Genomic DNA, 27,486 nt, shown 5'->3' with positions numbered 1-27,486 from the left:
GTCTGACAAAACTGTTATCTGGCTTTTTTATGTTTCTTTTGGAGTAATGGCTTCTTCCTGGCAGAGTGGCCTTTCAGCCCATGTCTCAGGACTCGTTTCACTGTGTATAATAACACACTTTTACCAGCTTCAGCCAGCATCATCACAAGGTCTTTTGCTTTTGTTCTTGGGTTGATATGCACATTTTGGACCAAAGCACGTTCATCTCTGGGACACAGAGCCCGTCTCCTTCCTGAGCGCTATGATGGCTGGACATTCCCATGGTGTTTATACTTGGGTATAATTATTTGAACAGATGAATGTGGAACCTTCAGGCATCTGGAAATTGTACCAAAGGATGAACCAGACTTGTGCAAGTCCACAATTCTCTTCCTGATATCTTGCTTGATTTCTTTTGAATTTCCCATGATGTTACACAAAGAAGCAGTGTGTTTCAGGTGTGCCTAAAAATACATCCACAGGTGTGTCTCGAATTAACTCAAATGTTGTCAATAAACCTATCAGAAGCTTCCAAAGACATGACAGCATCATCTGGGCTTTCCCAAATTGTTTCAAGGCATAATACTGTTAGTGTATGTAAACTTCTGACTTTGAAGAAAGTAATAAAAAATTGTTTTAAAAAATCCTTCTCTCATTATTCTGGCATTTAGCAAATATAAATAATTTTGTTAATCCTAACGGACCTAAAACAGGAAAAGTGATTCTCTGATTTCATGTCAGACAGTGAGAAAAAAAGCATATGTGTCTTTTTATATAGTGTATGTAAACTTCTGGTTTCAACTGTATATACTGTAAAACACACAATATAATTATTTAAATAAACCTCTGTCTGTCCGAATAAGAAGACACTTTTGTAATCAAGACTGAAGACTTTTCTGTTTGGACTGTAACTCTTATTCCTTACTATATATTACTTAATTATTTTGTAGCTTCTTCTGTTCTTGAGTCTCTTTAATGTACTGTTTACATATATATATATATATATATATATATATATATATATATATATATATATATATATATATATTTATAATTAGAGGCTTTATAATTAATTAATCGAAATTAATCGCATTTTAATTGCATATAAATATTTGACCTGAGAACAGTGAGAAGTAATTTTTTTCACATGGATTTTTAGTATACTATTGAATAATGACTGAATACATAAGCTTAAGCAACAAAAATATTCTTTATTTTTGTCCAAGTCCAACAGACCAGTGCAATTTTTTTCCATTAAGTGTAGCAATAGCATATTTATAAATATAGTACATTTCATGAATCCAGGTATCCTATAGGTAGGTAGACCTTCTGTAAACTAGAATACTTTGGTTTTTGAAGTAAAACACAATCCACGCTAGCTAGCACACTAGCCGCTAGCTGTACGCTAGCTAGCACACTAGCCACTAGCTGCTATATGTTTAGCATTGAGGTGATACTTGAGGCTGGATGTGCTGCTATGGTGATATGTGAATTCCTTGTTGCCTAGCAACACAACCATGCTCTTATGGACGCTTCCATCCATTGGTTTTTAGTAACTAAATGTCCCATCATCCACGGGGCCAACCAAAGGTCTCATCAGCTTCTTCCTTCATGTTCACTTCATGTTTCCGCGGTGCAAAAATAAGTGTGATTAAAATGCGTCAATTTTTTTAACGCGTTCATTTTTGTGTAATTAATTAATCTTAATTAACGTGTGAAAGTCTTATATATATATATACATATATATATATATATATATATAAGACACTGCAAAAGGTGTATCTAAATACAAAATAAAAATACTTAATCTGGGGGAAATGATCTTGCTGCATGGACAGATAATTGCACTTGACAAGATGTCTTAAATTAAGATTGTTAAATCTAGAAATAAGCATGTTGAAAAAAAATATATACATATTTTGTTTTTAGACACTCCTTTTTTGTGTGTGCATATATATATATATATATATATATATATATATATATATATATATATATATATATATATATATATATACCATATATATCTATGAAGAATAGAAAAAGGCCAAGCAGGTTTATTTATAAAACATTTCAGCAACAATTCAAAGAATATATATATATATATATATATATATATATATATATATTATTGTTATTGTTTTATGTAAAGCACTTTGAATTGTCGTGTTGCTGAAATGTTTTATAAATAAACCTGCTTGGTCTTTTTCTATTCTTCATAGTTTCTATCTATGCTGTAGTTTTTTAAAATCAAAATACTTGTTACCTTACCATATATATTCATATTTAGCACTTTGTTCTTTTGCACCAACATACTGCAGCAAATTCCTTGTATGTGAAAACCTACTTGGCAACAAAATGATTCTGATTCTGGTCTTTTTCACTATGAAACTTCCCCATCTGACTGACATGAAGTTTTCTTTTCAAATATACATCAATGAGTCATTGCTTAATGTTAAAACCTGGTAAATTTGAGGAAAATCTACAGACACAATCACACAAAGTGAAGTGAAATAAAAACAGAATCCAAGACTTTTACTGATAACAGTCATTTTATGGAAACTTTTCCTGATGCCATGAAGACACTGATGAGCTCTGTCAGAAGATTAAATATTCTTTATAAACCGACTTCACCTGATTTTGATAATATGAAGCAGCGCCGCAAGATTCTGGTTGTTATCAGAAGCAAAAGTTAAAGTGTAGAATCAAAACTATTTTGAATCGCGTCGAAACACAAAAAGAATGCGGTTAAAAACAGACAAATACTTTTTATATGGAAAGAAAAAGAAAGCTCAAAGCATTGTCTGTTTATCTGGAAAGTAAATTATACTGTCAGCCGTTTTTATATCAGGAAGTAGATCAAAGAGACTCTCGCAGAGTTTGATCCACAGCTTTAAACACATGAGACTGACCTGAAATCAGCTCTCAGCTGGAGAGGAGTTTAGTATTTGTCCGAAAGAAGAACTACGGTCCAGTCAGCCGCTCCAACATTTCCAATGCGCATTTACTGCGATTTTATTGCAGTTAAGACTACTGGGAAAGTCAGCACTAGTTTACTGCACTTCCGATTTTCAAAATAAAGCCTGGGTATTAAATGTATTAAAGGTTTATTTTAAAAATATGAGGAGTGGGGGCACACCTGGTAGAGCGCCTACCATAGAGACATTGTCCTGGTTAGCGGGCGGCTTGGGTTCGAATCCAACTCGGAGCTCTTTCCCTCATTCTTCCCCTTCACTCTGTCTCTATCAATGAAGTCCGAAATATATCTTTAAAAAATGAGGAGTGTTTAGATTTGAAAGAAAGAAAGGAAGAGGTGTGTCTCATAAAACATGTATGAACCTGCACTGATTCTGAGCCAATAGGTCACATGAATTGGAAGCTATTGAGCTAAAAATCCTCCTCCTCCTCGTTTAGTTTCCACTCACTGCAGTAAACCAGAGCTGACTTCTCCAGTTGTCTCAGAGATCGCAGTGAAGAAGCAGATCGATCCAGACGATCACCTGCAGCTCCTTCTTCACCCCACCTGGACTTTATTCTGAAGGTTTTAACAGGAAACGGGAAAGGCGACTTTTCAAGCATTTGAAGTAAACTTGTTACGGAAAACAGGTCGTGATGGAAGAACACGGAAATCAAGGTGGGGTTGATTTTAATCTGACAGGTTCACCGTTTCACGTTTCAACGTGTGTGTGTGTGTGTGTGTGTGTGTGTGTGTGTGTGTGTGTGTGCAAAATTTTGAACTGAGCCATGTTGGTTTTGAAAAAGCTGACTCTTGAGAATGAAACAGATCCCGCCCCATTCTCCAGAATCCAAAACATTGTATAGTTCAGCTGTCCTGCCTGGAAGCTTGTTGATTGGCTTTCACTCTTGTCTCTCAAAACAACAAGCGTGACATTTCCTTCTTTGGCCATATTTCCATAACAATAATGTGGCTGCCAATCAACTAAATGAGGCGTCTCACTTACTGTTTTTCCAATGAAAATTATCTGACTTCTCACTAGGGATTTCAATCTGTAGGGACGGACCCTTTGTTTTACTCGTGGCTGTAGGAGCTAAATATGTTCATATTTGGTTATGTTGTTTATGTGTTAAGCTGCACACATCTGTTTGGTATATGACAGGGGTGTGGTTTCACCTGTTTCTGCTCTGGAGGTAGAACAAAGAAGGTGTGTAGTCTCTGGACCGTCACTTTGAATACTCATTTACATCAACTTTTTCTGTTACATTTATTTTTTGTTTGCATAATAAACCTGTTTAACGCCTCTGAACCTCATGGATTCTCCGGGAGTATTATTTGGAACGCGTCACAGTGAGAAGTCCACTTTTTAACAGATAGAAGTCGCTATAGTGGACATTTATCTTTGAACTGTCTGAACCTTCGGCCTTTGATATATAAACAAGAACTCAGTACATTATGATGAACCAAACAAAACATTTAGCTGAGAGACAGAAAACAGATGTCAAGTTTCTCAAATATATATTTTTAATAACAGAAACAGGCCAGGACACAAACATCACAGCCAACCTAAGCAGAAGCAGTTTTTAAATAGTCCATATCTGAACAGTCCTCTTTGTTTCTTAATGAACAGGAGCACAGATGATCCAAGGCAGTGGAAGAAGAAGAAGATGGAGTAGGGAGGACCCTCCAGGTATGAAACCTTCCATCACAAGTTCTCCAACAAGAAGCTCACATTGTGCAGATTGATTCATTATGTCATTTATTAATTAAACATGAAAACATTATCAATAACTTCTCTCCAGATCCACCAGTACATTAAAACCAGCTGACTAGATGTGTAAAATACATAAAGTCACTGTTTTAGTCTGTGTGTTCCCATTGTCAGACTTCAGGCTGGTTCTTGTTGGTAAGACTGGATCAGGGAAGAGCTCCAGTGGAAACACCATACTGGGAGGACTGGTCTTCACTGCAGCTGCCAGCCCACTGTCAGGTAAAACACACACAGAGTTAACTTCAGGAAATACCAAACTTACTTCTACTGATTGATTGGTGATTGGTTTTCTACTGAGATCTTCCTGATGACTACAGGAAGTCAGATACCAACAATTCACCTGATCAACAACCAACTTACTGACACTTAAAGTCTTAAAACGTCTAAAATCCAATAATGTGAATTTAAGACCTTAGAATGTCAAAAATTATCTTAAAATGTCTTAAATACTATTTTGAAAGGTCTTGAAAATGAGTTAACATAAACTTAGTCAATGTTAATAGACTAAGAATTATCCTTGTAGCAGTACAGTGTGTATGTGCTGCAGCAGCATGTGTTCACTTAGCGACCTCCGTTTGTTTACAACAAGTACCGGACACTCTGTGCACAGTTAGCATGCCGGTTTGTTTACGATCAGCAGCGGACAATGTGCGCAGTTAGCGATGGCGGCCGCAGTGAACAGTGATTGATGACTGTCGGACCCAGTGGGAGGTGTGTGTTAGACATCAAATATCCCGCTTCGCCCCGATGTCCCGTTCATAGTGGTCCCACTTCCAACAGTCCCACCAATGTTCCACCTCTTTGACTACCTCTGGAGGCTTAAATTGGTGAGATCATTTGATCCCTTCATCCCGCTTCGGGCACGTTCATAGTGGAGGTGAGACGTTACAGAGCCGTTAACGGCACCGAGTTGGTCGTGTTGGTCGGATAGCCCCGCCCCCAGCCCCTGACGTAGCGGTTCACGTTTCAAGACCAGCAGAGAGTTGGTGCAACTCTGGAACCAGTATTCTTGGCCAAGAGCCAGTTATTTGGCAGGCAAAAAGCGATGAACCGGTTTGCGGTTGGGCAACCAGCTTGGTTGAAAAGGGGTACGAGTGAAAGTCTTGGTCTGGATCAAACTGAATCCTGGTTCTGCTTGTTTCTAGCTTGTAGATGTTTGATGGGATTGTTCTGACTTTTGGAAAAATTACAGGAAGTTCTGAACAATTGTCAACTTGTTTTGTCAATCTGTTCTCCCACTTTTCATCATTAGTTTCAACGGCCATAGAAAGCTACCCGCCGAACTGATAATTAGCCCACGTCAGAGGCACACCCCTCTACAAACCATCGACGTGACTCTGACCTGGAATAAAAAGCACAGATCTAATGAATCTTTCTTCTCTCTCCTCAGTGACCAGGCAGTGCTATAAGCAGACGGGTCAGGTGTCCGACAGGCAGGTGACCATCGTCGACACTCCTGGACTCTTTGACACGTCGCAGGCTAATGAAACCGTGCAGAGAGAGATCGCCAAATGCATCAACATGTCGGCCCCGGGGCCCCACGCCATCCTGCTGGTCATCAAACTGGAGCCCTTCACAGCAGAGGACCGAAACGCCGTCAGGAAGGTGGAGGAGATCTTCGGAGAGGATGCTTGGAAGTACACCATCGTCCTCTTCACTCACGGAGACCGAGTCAAGTCAGACTTCAAACAGCTGCTGCAGGAGGCTGAACCTGAGCTGCAGGAGGTCCTGAAGAAGGCCAGAAATAGATATCACGTCTTCAACAACCTCAAAGCCAATGATCGTGGACAGGTCCTGGAGCTGCTGGACAAGGTGCAGGAGATGGTTGGTGCCAACGGAGGACAGTTTTACTCCAACGACACCTATGAGGAGGTGGTGAAGAGGCTGGATGAGAGAGAGGCCGAACTCAGAGAGTTCTACGAGAAGAAACTGGAGGAAGAAATCAAATCTGTGGAGGAAAAGTACGAGAAGAAGCTGAGTGAAGCTAAAGAGGAACATCAACAGATGGAGAAGAAGCTGCAGGATGAGCTGGAGGAGGTGAAGCGCTACTACAGAGCTTTAGAGGAAGGAGTCCGTCACGTTGTAGAGCAGACGGTCAAGACTGACTCCATAATAGATATTGGCAAGTTTTGTGAAACCCTGAAACTGAACTGAACTCTTCTGGACTCTCGACTGTCTTGTGCAACTCTGCTGAAACTCCACCAAAACACTGCCGCTGCATGCTGGTTATATGAAATATGTGAAATTTTGTTGCTTTTACTCTTCCTGTAAGTCGCTTTGGATAAAAGCGTCTGCTAAATGACTAAATGTAAATGTAAATGTAAATGTGAAATGATATATTAGATTAACAGTCGTGTGACTGTTAATCTAATATATCATTTCACATATTTCATATAACCAGCGGAGAAAAGTCTCAGTCACAAAAGACTCAAGATGCAAGACTCTATTATTTTAACAAGATGTTGTGCTTTCTTAAATGTATTCAGTCTCTATGTATGTCTGTTTTTATTCATGTAAATAATTATTTGTGTAAAACCACTTAACTAGTCTCCCCAATTATTGAAGTACTCCACAAACTTTAGCAACTTGCCCCAGAATTCAGTAAATAGGCTCCAATATTCTCCAACTTGTCCCCAGAATTCTACAGTTGGTTCCCAAAATTCAGCAAATAGTCCCCAACATTTTTTAACTTGTCCCTGAATTCTACAGCGAGACCCCCAGAATACTAGAGAAATGTCCCCAGATGTAAGCAGTGTCCAGGATTCTGGAAGTAGTTCCCCTCAGAATCCTGCAACTGCTCGACAAAATTCTGGAACTGGTTTCCAATATTCTACAGCGAGTCCCAATAGACCTATAGAGACTGTATCCCAAATCTGACACATCTACAATGCCGCACTTTCCGGTGTTTTCACAGTCATTTAGAATAAGATGGCCACCACCAGTGTAGGTATAATTGATTTATACATATTTAACAAACCACATGTGGAATTTCATTTATGTACATGGAGATTTACATGTTTAATTACAATATGAAAGTAACTCTGATGAGAGAAAGCAGTAAGAATGCTTGGGTGACGATCTTAAGAATACATCTGTATTTTTACTGTACTGTATTTTATTGTGAAGGACAGAAGTACGGTCCAGGTGTGTTATAACGATGGTTGATAACGGTGACATTTATTTGGCTTACCCAGAAACATCCAATTTACCCCCAAAAAAACCCTGTTGTTTTATTGTTTTATTGTTTTACAGTGAGGAGATCCAAGTGTCCCATATTGGGCTACAGTTAGCTTACGGCTAATTCACCAGCGTTAGCGTCCTTTAGCCGACTCTGGTAAACCCAAGGCTAACGTACACGGTTGAAACAATATACGGTTTGAAAGATAAGAAGTTAGACTTTTTTTTTCTCTCTTTTTTCCCAAAAAGAAAAATATATTAAATTGGAACCGTTCACTATGTTCCTTAAACATCATTATTTATTGACCAAGTTTATGATAAAAAATAAAAGAAAGCCACAATCAGATGGTTGGCAAATATTAGCAATTATAAAAGATTGGGATGAAGATCAATGATTTTTCTTTACTTTAATTTTAATGTTTTATGGATAAGTTTCTATTGTTACCATATAATGTCCTATTTTTTCTATGTTCTGGCTGTCATGGAGTTAATAGTTTAAATATGGAAATGGCTGATTTATACATTCAAGATATATATGCCTTTCTATGTTTGTTTTTTCTTTGTGGGGGCGATTTGGGGGTGCAGGTTTCTTACGCGGGTCCGTGGAGAGGGGTCTGGGTAATGGGGCTGAACACGCAGCAGCCTGGACCCCTCTCCATCTCCATCAGTTGTTTTGGGTCTGGTTCCTCAACTTACTCTTCCTACATCATTTTTTTTCTGTTTTTCCGTAGTACCCTTGTTTACTTTTATATAAATGTGTTTTTTTTTTGTACTTTATTTTTATAGAACAAACATAGACAACATACAGAGATACATAGAACAAACAGTTGGTCACCTATACATTCATTCAGATATTACACTGGTAAAGTTACAAATACAATGATGGCTCAATGAGCATCTCTTTCGGACATGTACACAATCCATTTTTCCCAATAGTGCAAGTATTTATCAGTCTGTAGATTTAACGAAAAGGTCATTCTTTCCATATTTTGAATATTGGTCACAATATTGATCCAGTCGGACTCCGCCGGAGGTGCAGTTTGCAGCCAGCTGCGAGTAACAGCTTTCTTACTAGCTGCTAATAATATTTTTAAAAGATATTTATCTCGCCCCAATATATGGGGTGCAATATTACCCAGGTAGATTGAAGAAAAAGAGCTGTTGATTACATCACCAAAAATGTTTTTTACTACTTGTGTAATATTTTGCCAATATGGCTGAATAGCTGAGCAGCTCCAAAATATATGAAAGTGGTCTGCTAGTTGTTCACCGCAGTTCCTCCAACACAGTCCCCTGGCTGTCTCCCCTGTTTGCACACATTTTAACTTAGGGGTTATGAAATATCTGACCAGATTCCGCCAGCAGAAATCTCTCCAGAGACCTGAACTAGTGGAAGTTTATATAAATGTGTTTTAAATAAAAAAAAATTAAAAAAGATTCCCCAGAATTCTCAAGCTTGGTCCCACAACTAGTGTTCAAAATTCTGCAGCTAGTCCCTGAATTCTGCAACTTTTAATGTCTCACAATGTTGAGATATTAGCCTGCATTAACTGGTGGAAAAGTTTTAACCCCACTTGTTATAAACAGTGTTGGAGTGTGGTCGGCAGTCAGATATTTAGTTTCTAAGGTTGGAGATAAACTTGCTTTCCTGCCTTCTGAGTGTTGCCATGTTTGTTCTTTATATCCTGCAGTTCTCTTCAGTCTGATGTGTCTGCTGCGCCCTCTGGTGGAATCCTCCAGTTACACATGTTGTACACAGGCAAGTATGTGAAGTTTAGAGACAGTTGTGTACATGAACACAAGTGGTGGAAAAATATTCAGATCCTTTACTGCAGTAAAAGTACTAATACCACACTGTGAAATCACTCCACTACAAGTAAAAGTCCTGCATTCAAAACTTACTGAAGTAAAAGTACAAAAGTATCAGTATCAACATGTACTTAAAGTATCAAAAGTAAAAGTACTTGTTATGCAGAAAGTTTTATAAATTCTAAACTTATTTTTATTGATGCATTTGCATTTCATTTAGTAAAGAAAAGGCTCATTTTAACTATTTAATATACTGCTTTTTATGTTAAATCTTGACCTGAAAAGTAATTGTCAGCTGAATGTAGTACAGTAAAAGTACAATATTTACCTCTAAAATATAGTGGAGTAGTAGTATGGAGATACGTACGTGGAAATACTCAAGGTTAGTAACTTTTAAGTAAGTTACTTTCCACCACTGGTGAACAAAGGAAACAGTTTATCTCCAGCCGAACTCCTCAGAACAAAAATAACAGAATGATCTCAAAGGTTTTTCTGTACAAGTTTACTTTATTTTCATTAAACGATAATTGTTATAAAGTGAAGAAGTAGAGGACAGTTGATGTGAAACTGTGAAGAGTTGAGGTGTGACACGGCGAGCTCTGATTGGTCGTCACACGTAGATGTCTTCTTCTACATCAGCAGACGCCGGCTCTGTGATTGGTGTTGCCACGACAACAACGGGACTAAAGGGAACTGAGAGGAGAACAAGTTAGCATCTGTTAGCAACTGTTAGCGTGTGTGTGTGTGTCAGTGTGTGTGTCTGCGTGTGTGTGTGTAGTGTGTGTGTGTAGTGTGTGTGTGTGTCTGTGTGTGTCAATGTGTGCTTTGTGTGTTTATGTGTGTGTGTGTGTGTGTGTCTGTGGATGTGTGTTAGTGTGTGTGTGTGTGTGTGTGTGTATGTATCAGTGTGTGAATGTATCAGTGTGTGTGTGTGTGTATGTATCAGTGTGTGTGTGTGTGTGTGTGTGTATGTATCAGTGTGTGTGTGTGTGTGTGTGTGTGTATCAGTGTGTGTGTGTGTGTGTGTTTGTATCAGTGTGTGTGTGTTTGTATCAGTGTGTGTGTGTTTGTATCAGTGTGTGTGTGTGTGCGTTACCATAAGGAGACTCCTCCTCTATCTCCTGCTTCTCCCCCTCCTTCTTGTTGTTGCCACGGTGACCGTGCATCGTCACGTAAACGTTTTCCTCCAGCGTACCTGCAGCAGATTATAATCCGTTAACGTCTCATTAATATTAATCTGATGAGATTTCTGCAGCTCCTCGTGTCTCTGATTGGCTGTTGTACCTGCGGTCCGGACGCTCTGGCTCCTCCCCCTCCTCCTCCTCCTCCTCATGATGAAGAAGAGGACGAAGAGCAGCAGCAGGAGAGCGCAGCAGACCAACACCGACACCAGAACGCTGCCGCCGCCTGCTGACACACGGCTGTTAATCTCTGCAGAGCATTTACAACTAAAATTTGTAAAAAAATTTCTGGGTAAACAGTGAAAGGGCCACGGGGGCTACTGCCGGTGTGTGTACACTATGATGAGATTCTTCAGAGATTTAAAACAATTAATACTAGTAATGTTATGATACTATATTATATACAAGGAGCACACCTACAACAAGCATTCCTTTACAAGTATTTATTTATACAGCAACCTATGGCCTTTAACCTCAAAATGTGTGTGTGTGTGTGTGTGTCTGTAACTGTAATCACATCAAAGCATCAAAGGCTTTGCGGTCGACCAATCAGAGCAGAGCAATCAACAGAACTAGAAAATTTCCTCTGGGGAAATTCTGAAAGGGCCACGGGGGCTACTGCCAATGTTTGTACACTATGATGAGATTCTTCAGAGATTTCAAACTATGCCCTGTAACCTCAAAATGTGTGTGTGTGTGTGTGTGTGTGTGTGTGTGTGTGTTTGAAGCATGTGCATGCATGTGTGAGGAGTGTATCTGTAACTGTAATCACATCAAAGATCAAAGGCAATCAGATCAAAGCAATCAACAGAAATAACTGCCACCAACTGTCAATGTTCCGTAACAGAGGTAGACAGACTGGAATTTCTGGCCTCGAACAGAAAGAATTTTTGGCAAAACCATAATACCTATCATTGATCCAACTTCACTTTGAGCATCCTGAGTTCTTCCTGAACGTCTACATATGTTTTTTTTTTTAAGAAAAATGAAAAAATAGCTTTGTTAGAGCGATCTAAAAAAACTGTTCCATCTCCCTTTTTCAGAAATCTTCCTGCGTTTTTAATATGGGAGCCAATGAGGCTGTTGGTGTTGTTGGTGGATCATCTGTGCGTCCTGCGCCCAAACTATAACTCTGACAGCTTTACCAGAGGATTGTGAGGGAGAAGACTAATTTTCCTACGTTTCTATGTATAAATTATTTCTGTAGAGTGGAATTTGCGGCCTGGAGCACAGTTTTCAAATTCATTTTTTGACAGTTTTTTCTCTCCCTCTACACTCTGGTGATGATGTCACACACTGTGACACGAACATTCCGTGCAATACACACCCATTATAATCTCAGAATTTCTCCAAAAGTGATCATGGTCATTGAACAGGGATTGATAAAAAACTATATGACCTATCGAAACGTGGATTAATACACCGATACACAAGACTTGTGTCTACTGTTTAAAGTTTAAATGGAGTCTCTAGGTGAAATTATGCCGGAGAAGTAGACGTTTAAATATCTCCAATTATTGTTCTCTCTTCAAGTTGTAGCACTAGTAGCGGGACCAAATTGCGTCCGGAAGAGGAAGAAGAAGAAATCCACAGTATAACAGTAGTGCTCGGTGCGAAGCCCCGTTGGTCTAATAATATCATTTCAAGACTCAGGAGGACTCAGATCTTTTTTATTAAAACGTTCCTTCTTATTGGGCATTCATGGAAACGTAAAAAAAACACCTTAAAACACCTAAACACACCTAAAAACACCTGTAACTTATTGTATTACGTTGTAACGGTACACATTTTATGAGTATTTTAATTTTAATGTAACAAGTTACTTTGAAAACAGACTTTTGGATCTAGATCCAAAAGTCTGGGGACTAGATCCAAAAGTCTGGGTACTAGATTCAAAGGTCTGGGGACTAGATTAGATCCAGGACAATTTGCTGACTAGCTGAATCTGGTCCCCAGATTTGTTTAATCTAGTACCCAGAACTCTTCAGATAGACCTCTGAATCTAGTCCCCAGACCAATAAAAATCTAGTCCCCAGACACTTTGAATCTGGTCTCCAGACCTCTGAATCTGAATCATTTTAATTTAGTCCCCAGACTTTAGGATCTAGTCCCAAGACCTTTGGATCTAGTCTCAGACCTCTGAATCTAGTCCCAAGACCTTTGAATCTAGTCTCAGACCTCTGAATCTAGTCTCAGACCTCTGAATCTAGTCCCAAGACCTTTGAATCTAGTCTCAGACCTCTGAATCTAGTCCCAAGACCTTTGAATCTAGTCTCAGACCTCTGAATCTAGTCTCAGACCTTTGAATCTAGTCCCAAGACCTTTGAATCTAGTCTCAGACCTCTGAATCTAGTCTCAGACCTCTGAATCTAGTCCCAAGACCTTTGAATCTAGTCTCAGACCTCTGAATCTAGTCTCAGACCTCTGAATCTAGTCCCAAGACCTTTGAATCTAGTCTCAGACCTCTGAATCTGAATAGTCCTCTGACATGTAACCCACAGTAGTAGAACTGTGTAGAACCATTACCTGCTGGTTCTTTCCCTGCAGGTCCCTTTGTCCCTGTGGTCCTGGACTCACCGTCCACTCTGAGCAGGAAGTCTTTCTTCACCACTCGCGTCCCGTCTTCATTGAACGCCTCCATGGTGTAGGTTCCCGAGTCTGCAGCCTCGACTCGGCTGAATCTCAGCGTGCCGTTTCTCAGCAACTGGCAGCGTCCGTGGTGACACGTCATCCTGTCCCTCTTCAGTGACATCACCAGGTTGGGGTGTGTCCACCTGACGTCCTGCACATTTTGAGTTCTGTTCAGCCCTCTGAGGTCAAAGGTCATCAGGACGGCCTCCCCGCTGCGAGCTGTGATGATCTCCGTGGCTGGGGTCAAAGGTCAGATCAGATCATTAACCCTTTGATGCACAACATGGTCTAAAGTGACCCAACTTTGTTTTTATATTCTGTATTTTTGCTATAAATTAATTTCATCATTCAGTATTGCAGGTTTTTCCTCAAATAACTTGTTTTTGATCATCATACATCCTAATTTTGTGTTTTCATTTCTTACATTTTGAATAAAACCCTTTTTTTATCACTACTCTTCTAATGCACAAGGTGATTTTTGACCCATGTTGTGCATTAGAAGGTGTTTATATGTTGTCACCAATTTAAAACCTGATAAAGAAGACACAAATATTAACTATCCTATTTTGTTAAATTGGTGTTTTTTCCAATGGAAATTATTATTTGGTGGCTCTAATAAGTCTCAAATGTTAAAATATGTGATTTTCCAATGAAATCTGGTGGTTCTAACAACTCCTTTAAAGTTAAACCTTCAAAATAAGACAAACATAGTTACACATATACTCACATTGTTAATTTAGTGAATCACTTTTTGTATCACTACTCTTCTAATGCACAACAATGCAGGAAAATGGATATAATGATCTGTTGTAATAAAAATTTTAAAAAGATATTCACACACACAGCAGCATGAAATAACATGAGAAATGTTGTGTATTAGAAGGTGTTTATATGTTGTTTATATGTTGTCATCAAAGGGTTAAAGACAACATGTGATGTCATATGATTGACAGAAACAAACCGTCACTGTGCACCATCAGGATCCAGAACCAGACCAGAACCAGCACGGTCCCCATCTGGAGTCCAATCAGCTGCTGCAGGACTCTGCTGGCCCCGCCCCCTCAGCTGTCAATCACTGTGAGCAGGAAACACACAGTTTCAGTGGTAGGTGTGTGTGTGTGTGTGTGTGTGTGTGTGTGTGTGTGTGTGGTTCAGACCAAGAAGCTGAGTTCTCACGTTAACTTTAGTAAACAGACACTTTATAAAATGAGTCAAATGAAATGTTGCCTCCATGTTAATGCATTAATAATAATAATATTCCAATAATACATAAAAGCACTTATTTATTTATTTATTTAGGTTGGTTTAGTGATTTTCTTGTTGTTGTTCTCTTTATTTTATTTTTTTCTCTTTTTTTTTTTACTGTGTTTGTCCATTGGTGATTTATGTTGTGTTTTGTTTAAATTAATTAATAAAAATAAAATTAAAATAAAATAAAATAAAATAAAATAAAATAAATTAAAATTAAAATTAAAATTAAAATTAAAATTAAAATTAAAATTAAAATTAAATTAAAATTAAATTAAAATTAAAATAAAATAAAATAAAAAATAAAATAAAATAAAAGCACTTTTATAACAGAGCTTTTACTTCAGCTACAGTTTGCTGATAATACTTTTATCTTTTTACTTAACAAAAGTTTTACTTATGAAGAACTATTTTCAAACTGAAGTAAACATTCTGAATATTTCTTCCACCATATTCACAGTTCTGCACTGTAAAAAAAAAAAAAAATCTGAGGAAAATGATCTTGCTGCATGGACAGATAATTTACCTTGACAAGATTTATTAAATTAAGATTATTAAATCTAGAAATAAGCATGTTGAACGCTTAAAATAAGAAATTAACTCTTAAAAAAACTAGATAAATTATCTAACACTATCTAAATTATCTAAAGTTTTTTTTTATCTTGGTAAGAAACAAATCATTTGTAGTGTGTTGAAGAGTTTTAAATTATTGTTATTTAATATTTTTCTTATTTCATTTAATAAAAACTCTTTTAAACTGAGATGATTTAAAAGAAAGCTGTGTGATTCACGTAAAATGTTCTATTCATATTTAAAAAAGTTCTCCATGTTTAAAACTAAATAAGAGAAAAGACGACGATCCAGACGAACAGGGAAGTCTGACTGGACGCTCAGGCTTTAATACATCATTAACCATGTATAATAAATATAAATAAACATATATATCATGTGATATAATGATAATAAAGTTGTGCTCCTACCGGTCTCAGTGATTATTGATGGAAAAATTGAGATTCAGCCAACAAAGAAAAAGGACAAAAAACTACGATAAGATGCAAATGACTCAAAGATTCAGACTGAGACAGAGAAGAAGGAAGCGAGATGAAGACAGACACACACACACACACACACACACACACACACACACACACATTCTTGTACTTCTATCTTTGTGAGGACCCTCATTGGAACTACCAAGGTTATAATAGTTTTGGATTTTTCATTAGTTTTAGTTTTAATTTTGTTGTGAATTTTTGTTTTCAAATCCAGTTAGTTTTAATGAGTTTTTAGAGTGAGTTTGCTAGTTTTAGTTTAGTTTTTATTAGTTGTAGTTTTTTGTAATGGGGTATTTGTTGGGTGGGAGATTAAAAGAGGTCACAGTAAATTTTGCCTTTATTTCCTTTGTCTGATCCATCTTCATTATGTATGAAAAAAGTGGACAAAGAGGAAAACGAAGGACATTTTCACTATAATTTTAGTTAGTTTTGTAACCACACAATACAGTTTCAGTTAATTATCATTATCATGTGACCTTTAACCCTTAAAACAAAGTCTGGAATCTAAAAAAAAAAAGCCTTTAAAGAAGTGAGGACCGGCCGAAATGTCCTCACTTTGCTGGTCCTCACTATGTAGGAAGTACAAGAACACACACACACACACACACACACACACACACACACACACTAACCACAGTTTGTGGTTTCAGTGTCTGTGTTCATATGAAACTCAATTAGAAAGTCTCAACTTATTATTGTGACCGTCGACACACAAACGTTCTCTGAGTTTCATGGAAAGTGAAAGAACAGAAAATAAACGATGGAACAACTGAAACTATTCTTTTATTTCTTTTATTTCTTTTATTTCTTACTTCACTTGTTGGAAGAACCAGAATCAGAACAATCAGAAACATGAATCTAAATCACTTTGAACTATTTCCTCAAACCTAGTGATGGAGCGTGTGGGTTTAACTGCTAACGTGTCAGACAAAAGAAAAAAAGGGAACTGACATTTGTGGTTTAGTTTAGTTTGTATTTGTTATTTGGTGCAATAAAAAGATAGAAAGAAAGCACACAAATGAATTAAGAACCAGATCTGTAAGAAGTATTCACATCCTTTACTGCATTAAAAGTACTAATACACACTGTGAAATAACTCCACTACAAGTAAAAGTCCTGCATTCAAAACTTACTGAAGTAAAAGTACAAAAGTATCAGAAAATGTCCTTAAAGTATCAAAAGTAAAAGTACTCGTTATGCAGAATGAACCCACTCAGATTGTTTTATATATTCTAAATATATTGTATTATTATTATTATAATTAGTGGTGCATGTATGTAAGCAGTGTTTTAGTTTGGTTGGTGTTAGGGCTCATTTTAAATATTTTATCTACCGTTATGTGGTTTAATTTATAAATATGCATAATCACTTTAAATTCATCATGTTTTTATGTTAAATATCGACCTGAAAAGTAACTTAAGCTAAATTTAGTGAAGTAAAAAGTACAATATTTAACTCTAAAATGTAGTGGAGTAGAAGTATAAAGTTACAGAAAAATGGAAATACTCAAGTAAAGTACAAATACCTCAAAAATGTACTTAAGTACAGTACTTGAGTAAATGTACTTAGTTACTTTCCACCACTGCTAAAAACAACAAGCAGCAGGCGGTGAGACCTTCAGTTAGTCTGTCTATAGAAGCAACAAGTGTGTGTGTGTGTGTGTGTGTTCTTGTACTTCCTACATAGTGAGGACCAGAACACATTTTTAACCAACAGAGTGAGGACATTTTTGCAAAGTGAGGACATTTCGGCCGGTCCTCACTTCTTTAAAGGCTTTTTTTAGATTTCAGACTTTGTTTTAAGGGTTAAAGGTTACAATCAGGTTTATGTAAAGGTAACCATGTATTAGGGTTAGGGTTGGGCATTTAGTTGTGATGGTGAAGGTTAGTTAAGAGTTAGAGAACAAGGTTATTATAGTTAACGAAAACGAAATGAAATAACACTTCTAGGTCCGAAAAAAGACACAAATGACCAAAAATAGATACAAAATGACCAAAAAAAGATACAAAGTGACCAGAAAAAGACACAAGATGACCAAAAATGACACAAAATGACCAAAAAAAGACACAAAATGACCAAAAACAGATATAAAGTGACTAAAAAAGATACAAAGTGACTAAAGTAAGACACAAAATGACCAAAAATGACACAAAATTACCAAAAAAAGACACAAGATGACCAAAAATAAAAGACACAAGATGACCAAAAATGACACAAAATGACCAAAAAGACACAAAATGACCAAAAAAGATACAAAGTGACTAAAAAAAGACACAAAATGACCAAAAAAGACACAAAATGACCAAAAATGACACAAAATTACCAAAAAAAGATACAAAGGGACAAAAAAAGACAAAATGAACAAAAAAAGACACAAAATGACCAAAAAAAGACACAAGATGACCAAAAATGACACAAAATGACCAAAAAGACACAAAATGACCAAAAAAAGATACAAAGTGACTAAAAAAAGACACAAAATGACCAAAAAAGACACAAAATGACCAAAAAAAGACACAAGATGACCAAAAATGACACAAAATGACCAAAAAGACACAAAATGACCAAAAAAAGGATACAAAGTGACAAAAAAAAGACACAAAATGACCAAAAAAGACACAAAATGACCAAAAAAAGATACAAAATGACCAAAAATAAAAGACACAAAATGACCAAAAAAGATACAAAGTGTCTAAAAAAAGACACAAAAGCTGGTCTAACTTTATTCTGTTGTAAAGTCTCAAGTTTATATTTTCACTGTTTATGATCATTAAACTTTAAACTCCGTCTGATGCACCAGAATCATATCATAACCACAGAAGAACCAGTGAACTAATCACAGCTATAAAATATATAATAGATGTTAAAAAGCAATAATATCTGAACCACAGGTTTATAAAATAAAGACATATTTGTTAAAGACTAAATGTCTTTGAATGAAGTGTTGTGGAGCTGCAAATTGTATATCAAAACGTGCGGTTTGAACGGGATCGGTGCGCTATTACTTTTCTCTACAGAATACGAAACTGCCCAAAATTTTGCATTGAAATGAATGGGACGGCCGAAAAAAAATGAGGGAAAAAGAACAATAATTGGAGATTTTTAAACGTCTACTTCTCCGGCATAATTTCACCTAGAGACTCCATTTAAACTTTAAACAGTAGACACAAGTCTTGTGTATCGGTGTATTAATCCACGTTTCGATAGGTCATATAGTTTTTTATCAATCCCTGTTCAATGACCACGATCATTTTTGGAGAAATTCTGAGATTATAATGGGTGTGTATTGCACGGAATGTTCGTGTCACAGTGTGTGACATCATCGCCAGAGTGTAGAGGGAGAGAAGAAACTGTCAAAAAATGAATTTGAAAACTGCGCTCCAGGCCGCAAATTCCACTCTACAGAAATAATTTATACATAGAAACGTAGGAAAATTAGTCTTCTCCCTCACAATCCTCTGGTAAAGCTGTCAGAGTTATAGTTTGGGCGTAGGACGCACAGATGATCCACCAACACCACCAACAGCCTCATTGGCTCCCATATTAAAAACGCAGGAAGATTTCTGAAAAAGGGAGATGTAACAGTTTTTTTAGATCGCTCTAACAAAGCTATTTTTTCATTTTTATTAAAAAAAAACATATGTAGACGTTACACACACACACACACACACACACACACACACACACACACACATTTTGAGGTTAAAGGGCATAGTTATAAATCTCTGAAGAATCTCATCATAGTGTACACACACCGGCAGTAGCCCCTGTGGCCCTTTCAGAATTTCCCCAGAGGAAATTTTCTAGTATTATTGATATTCTACAGACCTCACAATAAAAACAACATATTTTAATGCTGTGACTGCAGCTAGAGAACTTTGCATGACATTACATGTTGTTTATCTGGCGCGTTGGACTTACAATAAGAGTATTTGACCTGCTGGTTGTAGCCTCAGACCACAGGAACCAAGTCAGTTCATAACTTTTAGAGTCAACCATAAACCTCTGGTACGTAATGAGCTCCTACCACGCAGTCCTATTATTAACTTCATGTGAGCAGCTCGCTGTGGTCATTCATCTGAGATGTCTTTATTCAACGTTTAACCTCAATAAACAATAAGCAGGTAGACGTTCTCACTGAATGTTGTTCTAAAGGCCATAACAAATATTACAACATTAGTAAAAAGAAGTTGATATTTTATTGTAATATAATACGAGAGAATACTTTAATCACAATGTGATGATATAAAATCTGCTGCTTCTTCGCCTTAAAAACAAAACAACTAACATTTAGACAGTGTCTTCTGTGGTTTTTTTTGGTCATTCTGTCTCTTTTTTGGTCATTTTGTGTCTTTTTTTAGTTATTTTATGTCTTTTTTTAGTCATTTTGTGTCTTTCTTTTTAGTCATTTTGTGTCTTTTTTTAGTCATTTTGTGTCTTTTTTGGTCATTTTGTGTCTTTTTTGGTCATTTTGTGTCTTTTTTGGTCATTTTGTGTCTTTTTTGTCATTTTGTGTCTTTTTTGTCATTTTGTGTCTTTTTTTAGTCATTTTGTGTCTTTTTTGGTCATTTTGTGTCTTTTTTTGTCATTTTGTGTCTTTTTTGTCATTTTGTGTCTTTTTTAGTCATTTTGTGTCATTTTTTAGTCATTTTGTTTCTGTTGTTGTGTCTTTTTTAATTATTTGTGTCTTTTTTTTGTCTTTTTGTGTATTTTTTTGGTCATTTTGTGTCTGTTGTGGGGGTTTTTTAGTCATTTTGTGTATTTTTTGTCTTTTTTGGTCATTTTGTATATATATATAGTGTATGTCTTTATATACAGTCTGTGGTTTGGTTCTCCAGACATAAAGAAACCATAAAGTAAAAACAATAAAATAAAACCACAACATCATGAAACAAGTGAATATTTCTGCCTGTGACTCTTTGTTTCCTCCAGCAGGTGGCGCTGCTGCTGCATGCTGGGAAACCAACCTCACACTGGGTAAATATTATGTTACTTTTATTACTTTATTAGAAAAAAATGTCTATATTTTTTCAGAAACAAGGAAGAAACAGGGTTCAGGCTGCATGATTTGGAAAAAATATACATTTAATTCAGATATTTTTCATTAAAACTGGAATGTGATTCACCATGTTGCACTATTTTATTCAAAAATCTATTAAAATATGATGTGATTTTTATTGTGAGGATGTGAATGAAACCCAGTTCAGTCTGTAGAATATAAATAACATAATTATTACATCCAGACGTCTCTGCAGCTCCACAACACTTTTAGTCTTTAACAAATATGTAATTAATTTTATTAACCGGTCGTTCTGATATTATTTATTTAAACAGACATCTATTATATATTTTATATCTGTGATAAGTGTGTTTCACTGGTTCGTCTGTGGTTCAGATATGATTCTGATGCATCAGACGAGTTTAAAGTTTAATGATCATAAACAGTGAAAAATATAAACTCTAGACTTTATAACAGTGTAAAGTTTTACCAGCTTCATGTGTTTCCTGCTGTAATATCACAAACAAACTCCCACACGTCTCCGTTTAAATGAATCACAAGTTTAACCTCAGAATCTTCTACAGTCTGTTGTTTTCAGCTGATGTTTCATAAAGACTGACGTTCAGTCAGCTGAGTGTTTATTTCTGCTCTAAACTGCTTCAGAGTCATAATGAGACATTTTCAACACGTGTTTATATGTGCAGACGGCAGCAGCAGCAGACTGTTGAGCTGCAGAAAGCATCAGCAGCAACAGCTGCGTTTCCATTTCACACACGTGATTTAAAACACTTTCAACTGAGTCTAAAGGAATAAAAGCAAAGAATCCTTCAATGTGAAGCAGAAGACAGAATCTGTCTGATCTCTAAAACACGGAATAAAAACAGAAATGTAGTAAATATTGGTTTATAATAAAGACAGAGAATGCACAAATACACTACAAGTACAATTAGACTAATACTCTGTAAGTACTGCTGCTACAATAAGTATTACTGCAGTTTCTGTTAGTACTACTGCAAAAACTGCAGCAATGCAAATATTTCAGCTCACTGATTCCATCTAGTGGAGAACTACTGCAACTACAACTCTGTGTGTGTGTGTGTGTGTGTGTGTGTGTGTGTGTGTGTGTGTGTGTGTGTGTGTGTGTGTGTGTGAGGCATGTTGCCATAGCGACCATTGGCGGGCTGGAAACCAAACCACGACCACCTGAAACAACTGGCAGCAGAGACAATGCAGAGTGGGGTACTACTGCAGTACTACTACTACTGTAAGTACTGCATTGAGACAGACAGACAGACAGACAGACAGACAGACAGACAGACAGACAGGTAGTGAGACAGACCGACAGACAGACAGACAGAGAGAGAGAGACAGAGAGAGAGAGAGACAGAGGGAGGGAGGAGATAATGAGACAGAGTGGAGGAGTGTCTGTTAGTCTGTTAGAGAGTTCAGTTCACTCTGCAGCTCTATCAGTCTGTCTCTGTCTCTCTGTCTGTCTCACTCTCTCCCTGTCTCTCTCACTCTCTGTCTGTCTGTCTCACTCTCTCTCAGCCTGTCTCACCCTCTGTCTGTCCCTCAGGATGGACCAGTGTCGTTATGGATTATTGATCATTGTGTTTCTGCTGCTGATCGACTTTTTACACTCAGTTTACATCACTGACCAGTCAGGTGAGACACACACACACACACACACACACATACACACACACACACACACACACACGGGTACTGCAACTGATACTACTGACACTAGTACTGATACTACTAATACTACTATTGCAACTGATACTGCTGCTGCTGATACTGTTATCGTTAGTATAATATCACTGATAATACATGCTGCTGAAAACATTCTACTACTGATACTACTATTGTTACTACTACAATGGGTACTACTACTGCAACTGCTAGTACTATTACTATGGTACTAGTGCTGATACTGATACTGATATAACTATAACTGTTAGTGCTGTTGTTAGTGCTACTTTTTAGTGTTAGTACTAATTGTTAGTACTGGTGATACTATTAGTGCAACTCTTAATGCTACACTAAGTACTACTTTCGGTACTGTTTTTAGTGATACTCTTAGTGCTAGTATTCATGCTCCAATTAGTACTACTATTAGTGCTACTATTAGTGCTCTTAGTACTGCTGTTAGTGCTACTACTAGTACTACTATTAGTGCTACTATTTGTGCTGCTGTTAGTGCTAATATTAGTGCTACTGTTAGCACTTCTATTAGCACTTCTATTAGTGCAACTGTTAGTACTACTATTAGTGCAACTGTTAGTGCTACTGTTAGTACTACTACTATTAGTGCAACTGTTAGTGCTACTATTAGTGCAACTGTTAGTACTACTATTAGTGCAACTGTTAGTGCTACTATTAGTGTAACTGTTAGTGCTACTATTAGTGCAACTGTTAGTGCTACTATTAGTGCAACTGTTAGTACTACTATTAGTGCAACTGTTAGTGCTACTGTTAGTACTACTACTATTAGTGCAACTGTTAGTACTACTATTAGTGCTACTGTTAGTACTACTATTAGTGCAACTGTTAGTACTACTATTAGTGCTACTGTTAGTACTACTATTAGTGCTACTGTTAGTGCTACTACTATTAGTGCAACTATTAGTACTACTATTAGTGCTACTGTTAGTGCTACTACTATTAGTGCAACTGTTAGTACTACTATTAGTGCTACTGTTAGTACTACTATTAGTGCAACTGTTAGTGCTACTTCTATTAGTGCTACTGCTAGTACTACTATTAGTGCAACTGTTAGTACTACTACTATTAGTGCAACTGTTAGTACTACTATTAGTGCTACTGTTAGTGCTACTACTATTAGTGCAACTGTTACTACTATTAGTGCTACTGTTAGTACTACTACTATTAGTGCTACTGTTAGTACTACTATTAGCGCAACTGTTAATACTACTACTATTAGTGCAACTGTTAGTACTACTATTAGTGCTACTGTTAGTACTACTATTAGTGCTACTGTTAGTGCTACTACTACTAGTGCAACTGTTAGTACTACTATTAGTGCTACTGTTAGTGCTACTGTTAGTACTACTATTAGTGCTACTGTTAGTACTACTGTTAGTACTACTACTAGTACTACTGTTAGTACTACTGTTACTATTACTATTAGTACTACTATTAGTACTGCTATTAGTACTACTGTTACTACTACTCTGAGTTCTGCTGTTAGTACTACTACTAGTACTACTGTTAGTACTACTGTTACTATTACTATTAGTACTACTGTTAGTACTGCTATTAGTACTACTGTTACTTCTACTCTGAATTCTGCTGTTAGTACTACTACTAGTACTACTGTTAGTACTACTGTTAATATTACTATTAGTACTACTGTTAGTACTACTGTTACTATTACTACTAGTACTACTGTTAGTACTACTGTTACTATTACTATTAGTACTACTGTTAGTACTACTGTTACTATTACTATTAGTACTACTCTGAGTTCTGCTGTTATTCTAATGATAACTGTCAGTCACAGTTCTACAGCTCTGTCTTCTTCTTCTTCTTCTTCTTCTTCTTCTTCTTCTGTGGTTGTTGTTGTTCTGGAGTCTCCGGGGCTGTGACCTCTGACCCCTGGTTCACCCTCCCAGAGGTGGGACACCTTCAGGTGTCCCCACAGTCCCGGGTGTCCCAGCAGCGGTCTGGAGGTTCCAGCAGCAGATGGAAACTGTTCTGACTCAGAGAACTTTCCTCCACGTTTCTCCCATAAATCTTTGTGTTTATGCGTCTCTGGCGTTTGAGGAATGTGAACGATTCAGATCATATTTCATCATATCCTCCATGTGCAAGTGTGTGTGTGTGTGTGTGTGTGTGTGTGTGAGTGCGCGCGTCTTTGTGTGTGTGTCTGTGTGAGCATGTGTGTCTATGTGTGTGTGTGACCTTTGACCTCAGATAGAGGGACAGCAGCCTCCTCCCTTGTAAAATCACTGCAGATATACTGTTCACACACACACACACACACACACTGAGTGATGTCACTTTGCTGTGCTCTGATTGGCTCTCAGCTCCGCCTGTTTTTAATGTGTTCAGATTTGAACATGTGCTGTGTTTATTGGGTCATGGGTCAAAAATGACTCATTCATCTAAATTTGATTTAAAATTAAATGACCTAATATTATAATAATAGTAATTTGTTTCAAATAGTTACTTTCCACACTCATATATTTCATATATTTAACATGTTTATGTATCATTTTGTCACACATACAGTGGATCTGGAAGGTTTTCACAGCGATTCACTTTTTCCACATTTTTTTTATGTTTCAGCCTTATTCCAAAATTGATTAAATTAATTTTTCCTTAAAATTGTACACACAATAGGCAAGGCAAGGCAAGTTTATTTATATAGCACAATTCGGACACAGGGCCATTCAAAGTGCTTTACAGGGGTAAGATTAAAATACATAAAACACATTAGAAGACATTTAAAAGCGATTTAAAAAACAAACAAAAAACAAACATTTTTGACCCATGTTGTGCATTAGTAGCATAGTGATACAAAAAGGGTTTTTATTCAAAAAGTAAGAAATGAAAACATAAAATTAGAATGTATGATGATCAAAAACAAGTTGATTTAGGAAAACCTGCAGTACTGAATGATGAAATTAATTTATTGCAAAGATATAGAAAATTAAAACCTCATTAACATTTATGACAAAATAAACAACTGGAGCAGAACTTCAGTCCACTGGTGTCATTATCTGGTGTGTCCGTTTACTTTACGTTAACTTTTACTGTTGGTTTGTTTTATGCTGATACAAACACTGGAATTATTCTATCAGCATGTTTCTGAAGATGGTGGAATACTTCTATATCAAAATACTCTAAATTCTGTAATGAAAATGTATCAGAGTGTCCATCGTTTCTGTAACAGTTCAGTGACAAAGTTAACACCTGTGGACATTATGACATCACAGTGACATCATAGTGACATCACTCCAGGTGAAGACAGGTGGAGGCCAGAATCAGACGGAGCAAAGTGGTTTTTTGTTGTTTTGCTGAGTGCTTTTCTGCTCTAATGCCGAAAGTTTTCCACTCTAAGCAACTTGTGTTCTTTCGCTCTGAGCAACTTGTGTTCTTTCGCTCTAAGCAACTCATGTTTTTCCGTTTTAAGCAACACGTTTTTTTTTCCACTCTAAGAAACTTATGTTTTCCGCGTTAAGCAACTCGTGTTTTCCACGTTAAGCAACTTGTTATTTCCACATTGAGCAACTCTTGTTTTTCCGCTCTAAGCAACTCGTGTTTTCCACGTTAAGCAACTCGTGTTTTCCACGTTAAGCAGCTTGTGTTTTCCACGTTAAGCAACTCGTGATTTCCACACTAAGCAACTCTTGTTTTTCCACTCTAAGCAACTTGTGTTTTCTGCTCTAAGCAACTCTTGTTTTTCACTCTAAGCAACTTATGTTTTCTGTTCTAAGAAACTTGTGTTTTTCCTCTCTAAGCAACTTTTGTTTTCCATGTTAAAAAACGTATGTTTTCCACCATAAGCAACTTCTGTTTTCAGCTCAAAGTAAGTCGTGTTTTCCTGTTAGGCAACTCATGTTTTCCGTGATAAGCAACTTTTTTTTTCGTTCGAAGCAACCCGTGATTTTCCCACTCTAAGCAAGTTGTGTTTTCCACTCAAAGCAACTACTGTTTTTCCGCTCTAAGAAACTCATGTTTTCCGCGTGAAGCAACTTGTCTTTTACCGCTCTAACCATGTATGTTTTGGGAATAACCAATGTTGTTGCTTTTTTTCTGCTCTGAGTCTGAAGTTTTTCAACTTGAGGCAAAACCACAGCAGTTATAGTGTAAAAAACATACGTGGTTAGAGCTGTAACTGCTGTGTTTTTGCATTTTTTCACCTCAACATGAAAAACTTCACACTCGGAGCAGAAAAAACCAACAACATTGGTTATTCTCTACAGCTGCGGATCACTTCACTTTGTTTCTGTAAAGACCAAACCGTCTTCTCTGTCCTCTCTGTCTCAGATTCTCTCCATCAGGTTCTGTCAGAGTTCGCTGTGGTTCGTCCAATCAGGACCAACTCAGAGGGCCACTTCCTGTCCGCCTCAGTCTCCTCCCACCACCAGCGGCGCATAAAAAGACACGCCCACTCCCCAGAGGCCACGCCCCCCGACACAAACAATGACAGACAGACTCAAACGGACACGCCTACATTACTACAGGCCCCGCCCACCGGCGCGTCACCGTCCAACCAGACGGGGCGCAGCTGGAGGGGGCGGGGCTACAGGACGGAGGAGGCGGAGCTTTTCTACAACGTGACGGTGTTCGGTCAGCAGCTCCACCTGCGGCTGCGTCCCAACGCTCGCCTCGTCGCCCCCGCCGCCACCATGGAGTGGTGGGAGGAGTCGGGACGCAAACACAAGCAGCCAATCAGAGACGCCGGCTGCTTCTACACAGGAGAGGTGTCCAACATGGAGGACACGGCGGTCGCCATCAGCAACTGTGACGGGCTGGTGGGTGTCAGATCCTTCACTAGAGAACATGTTGATGGAAACACAGCTCGGAAAACACTGAGAAGTTTTAATTCATGTGTTTTTAATCGTTTTCGTTGTTTTTATTGCACCTTGTAACCTTGTTTAAAAAGGTGCTTTACAAATCAAAAGGTTATAATGCTGACTCACATTTTA

The 27,486-nt window shown here is 37.4% G+C and overlaps 2 protein-coding genes across 2 annotated transcripts in view; both read left to right on the top strand.

Moving 5' to 3' along the window:
• Positions 1-4,573: 4,573 nt before the first annotated feature.
• Positions 4,574-7,042, top strand: LOC131987016 (GTPase IMAP family member 7-like). The gene is made up of 3 exons (XM_059352168.1): positions 4,574-4,625; positions 4,821-4,925; positions 6,097-7,042. Exons 1-3 carry the CDS (start codon positions 4,574-4,576, stop codon positions 6,858-6,860), a joined length of 921 nt encoding a protein of 306 aa, XP_059208151.1. The 3' UTR covers positions 6,861-7,042.
• A 15,183-nt stretch (positions 7,043-22,225) lies between these two features.
• LOC131986595 (A disintegrin and metalloproteinase with thrombospondin motifs 2-like) overlaps positions 22,226-27,486 on the top strand; it is a 32,268-nt gene continuing 27,007 nt past the window's right edge. The window contains exons 1-2 of the mRNA XM_059351630.1: positions 22,226-22,471; positions 26,825-27,312. Coding sequence (XP_059207613.1) covers positions 22,384-22,471; positions 26,825-27,312 — 576 coding nt within the window. The 5' untranslated portion in view covers positions 22,226-22,383. The remainder of the gene's footprint in view (positions 22,472-26,824; positions 27,313-27,486) is intronic.

Source organism: Centropristis striata, chromosome 15 (assembly GCF_030273125.1).
Source record: "Centropristis striata isolate RG_2023a ecotype Rhode Island chromosome 15, C.striata_1.0, whole genome shotgun sequence".
NCBI classification, from domain to species: domain Eukaryota; kingdom Metazoa; phylum Chordata; class Actinopteri; order Perciformes; family Serranidae; genus Centropristis; species Centropristis striata.
The sequence above is the reverse complement of the archived record's forward strand: the minus strand, read 5'-3'. Positions and strand labels throughout refer to the sequence as shown.

Coding starts and splice junctions, on each gene's coding strand:
- LOC131987016 (XM_059352168.1), top strand. CDS start 4,574: ATGATCCAAGGCAGTGGAAGAAGAAGAAGATGGAGTAGGGAGGACCCT. Junction 4,626..4,820: donor GAGTAGGGAGGACCCTCCAG/GTATGAAACCTT, acceptor TCCCATTGTCAG/ACTTCAGGCTGGTTCTTGTT. Junction 4,926..6,096: donor AGCTGCCAGCCCACTGTCAG/GTAAAACACACA, acceptor CTCTCTCCTCAG/TGACCAGGCAGTGCTATAAG.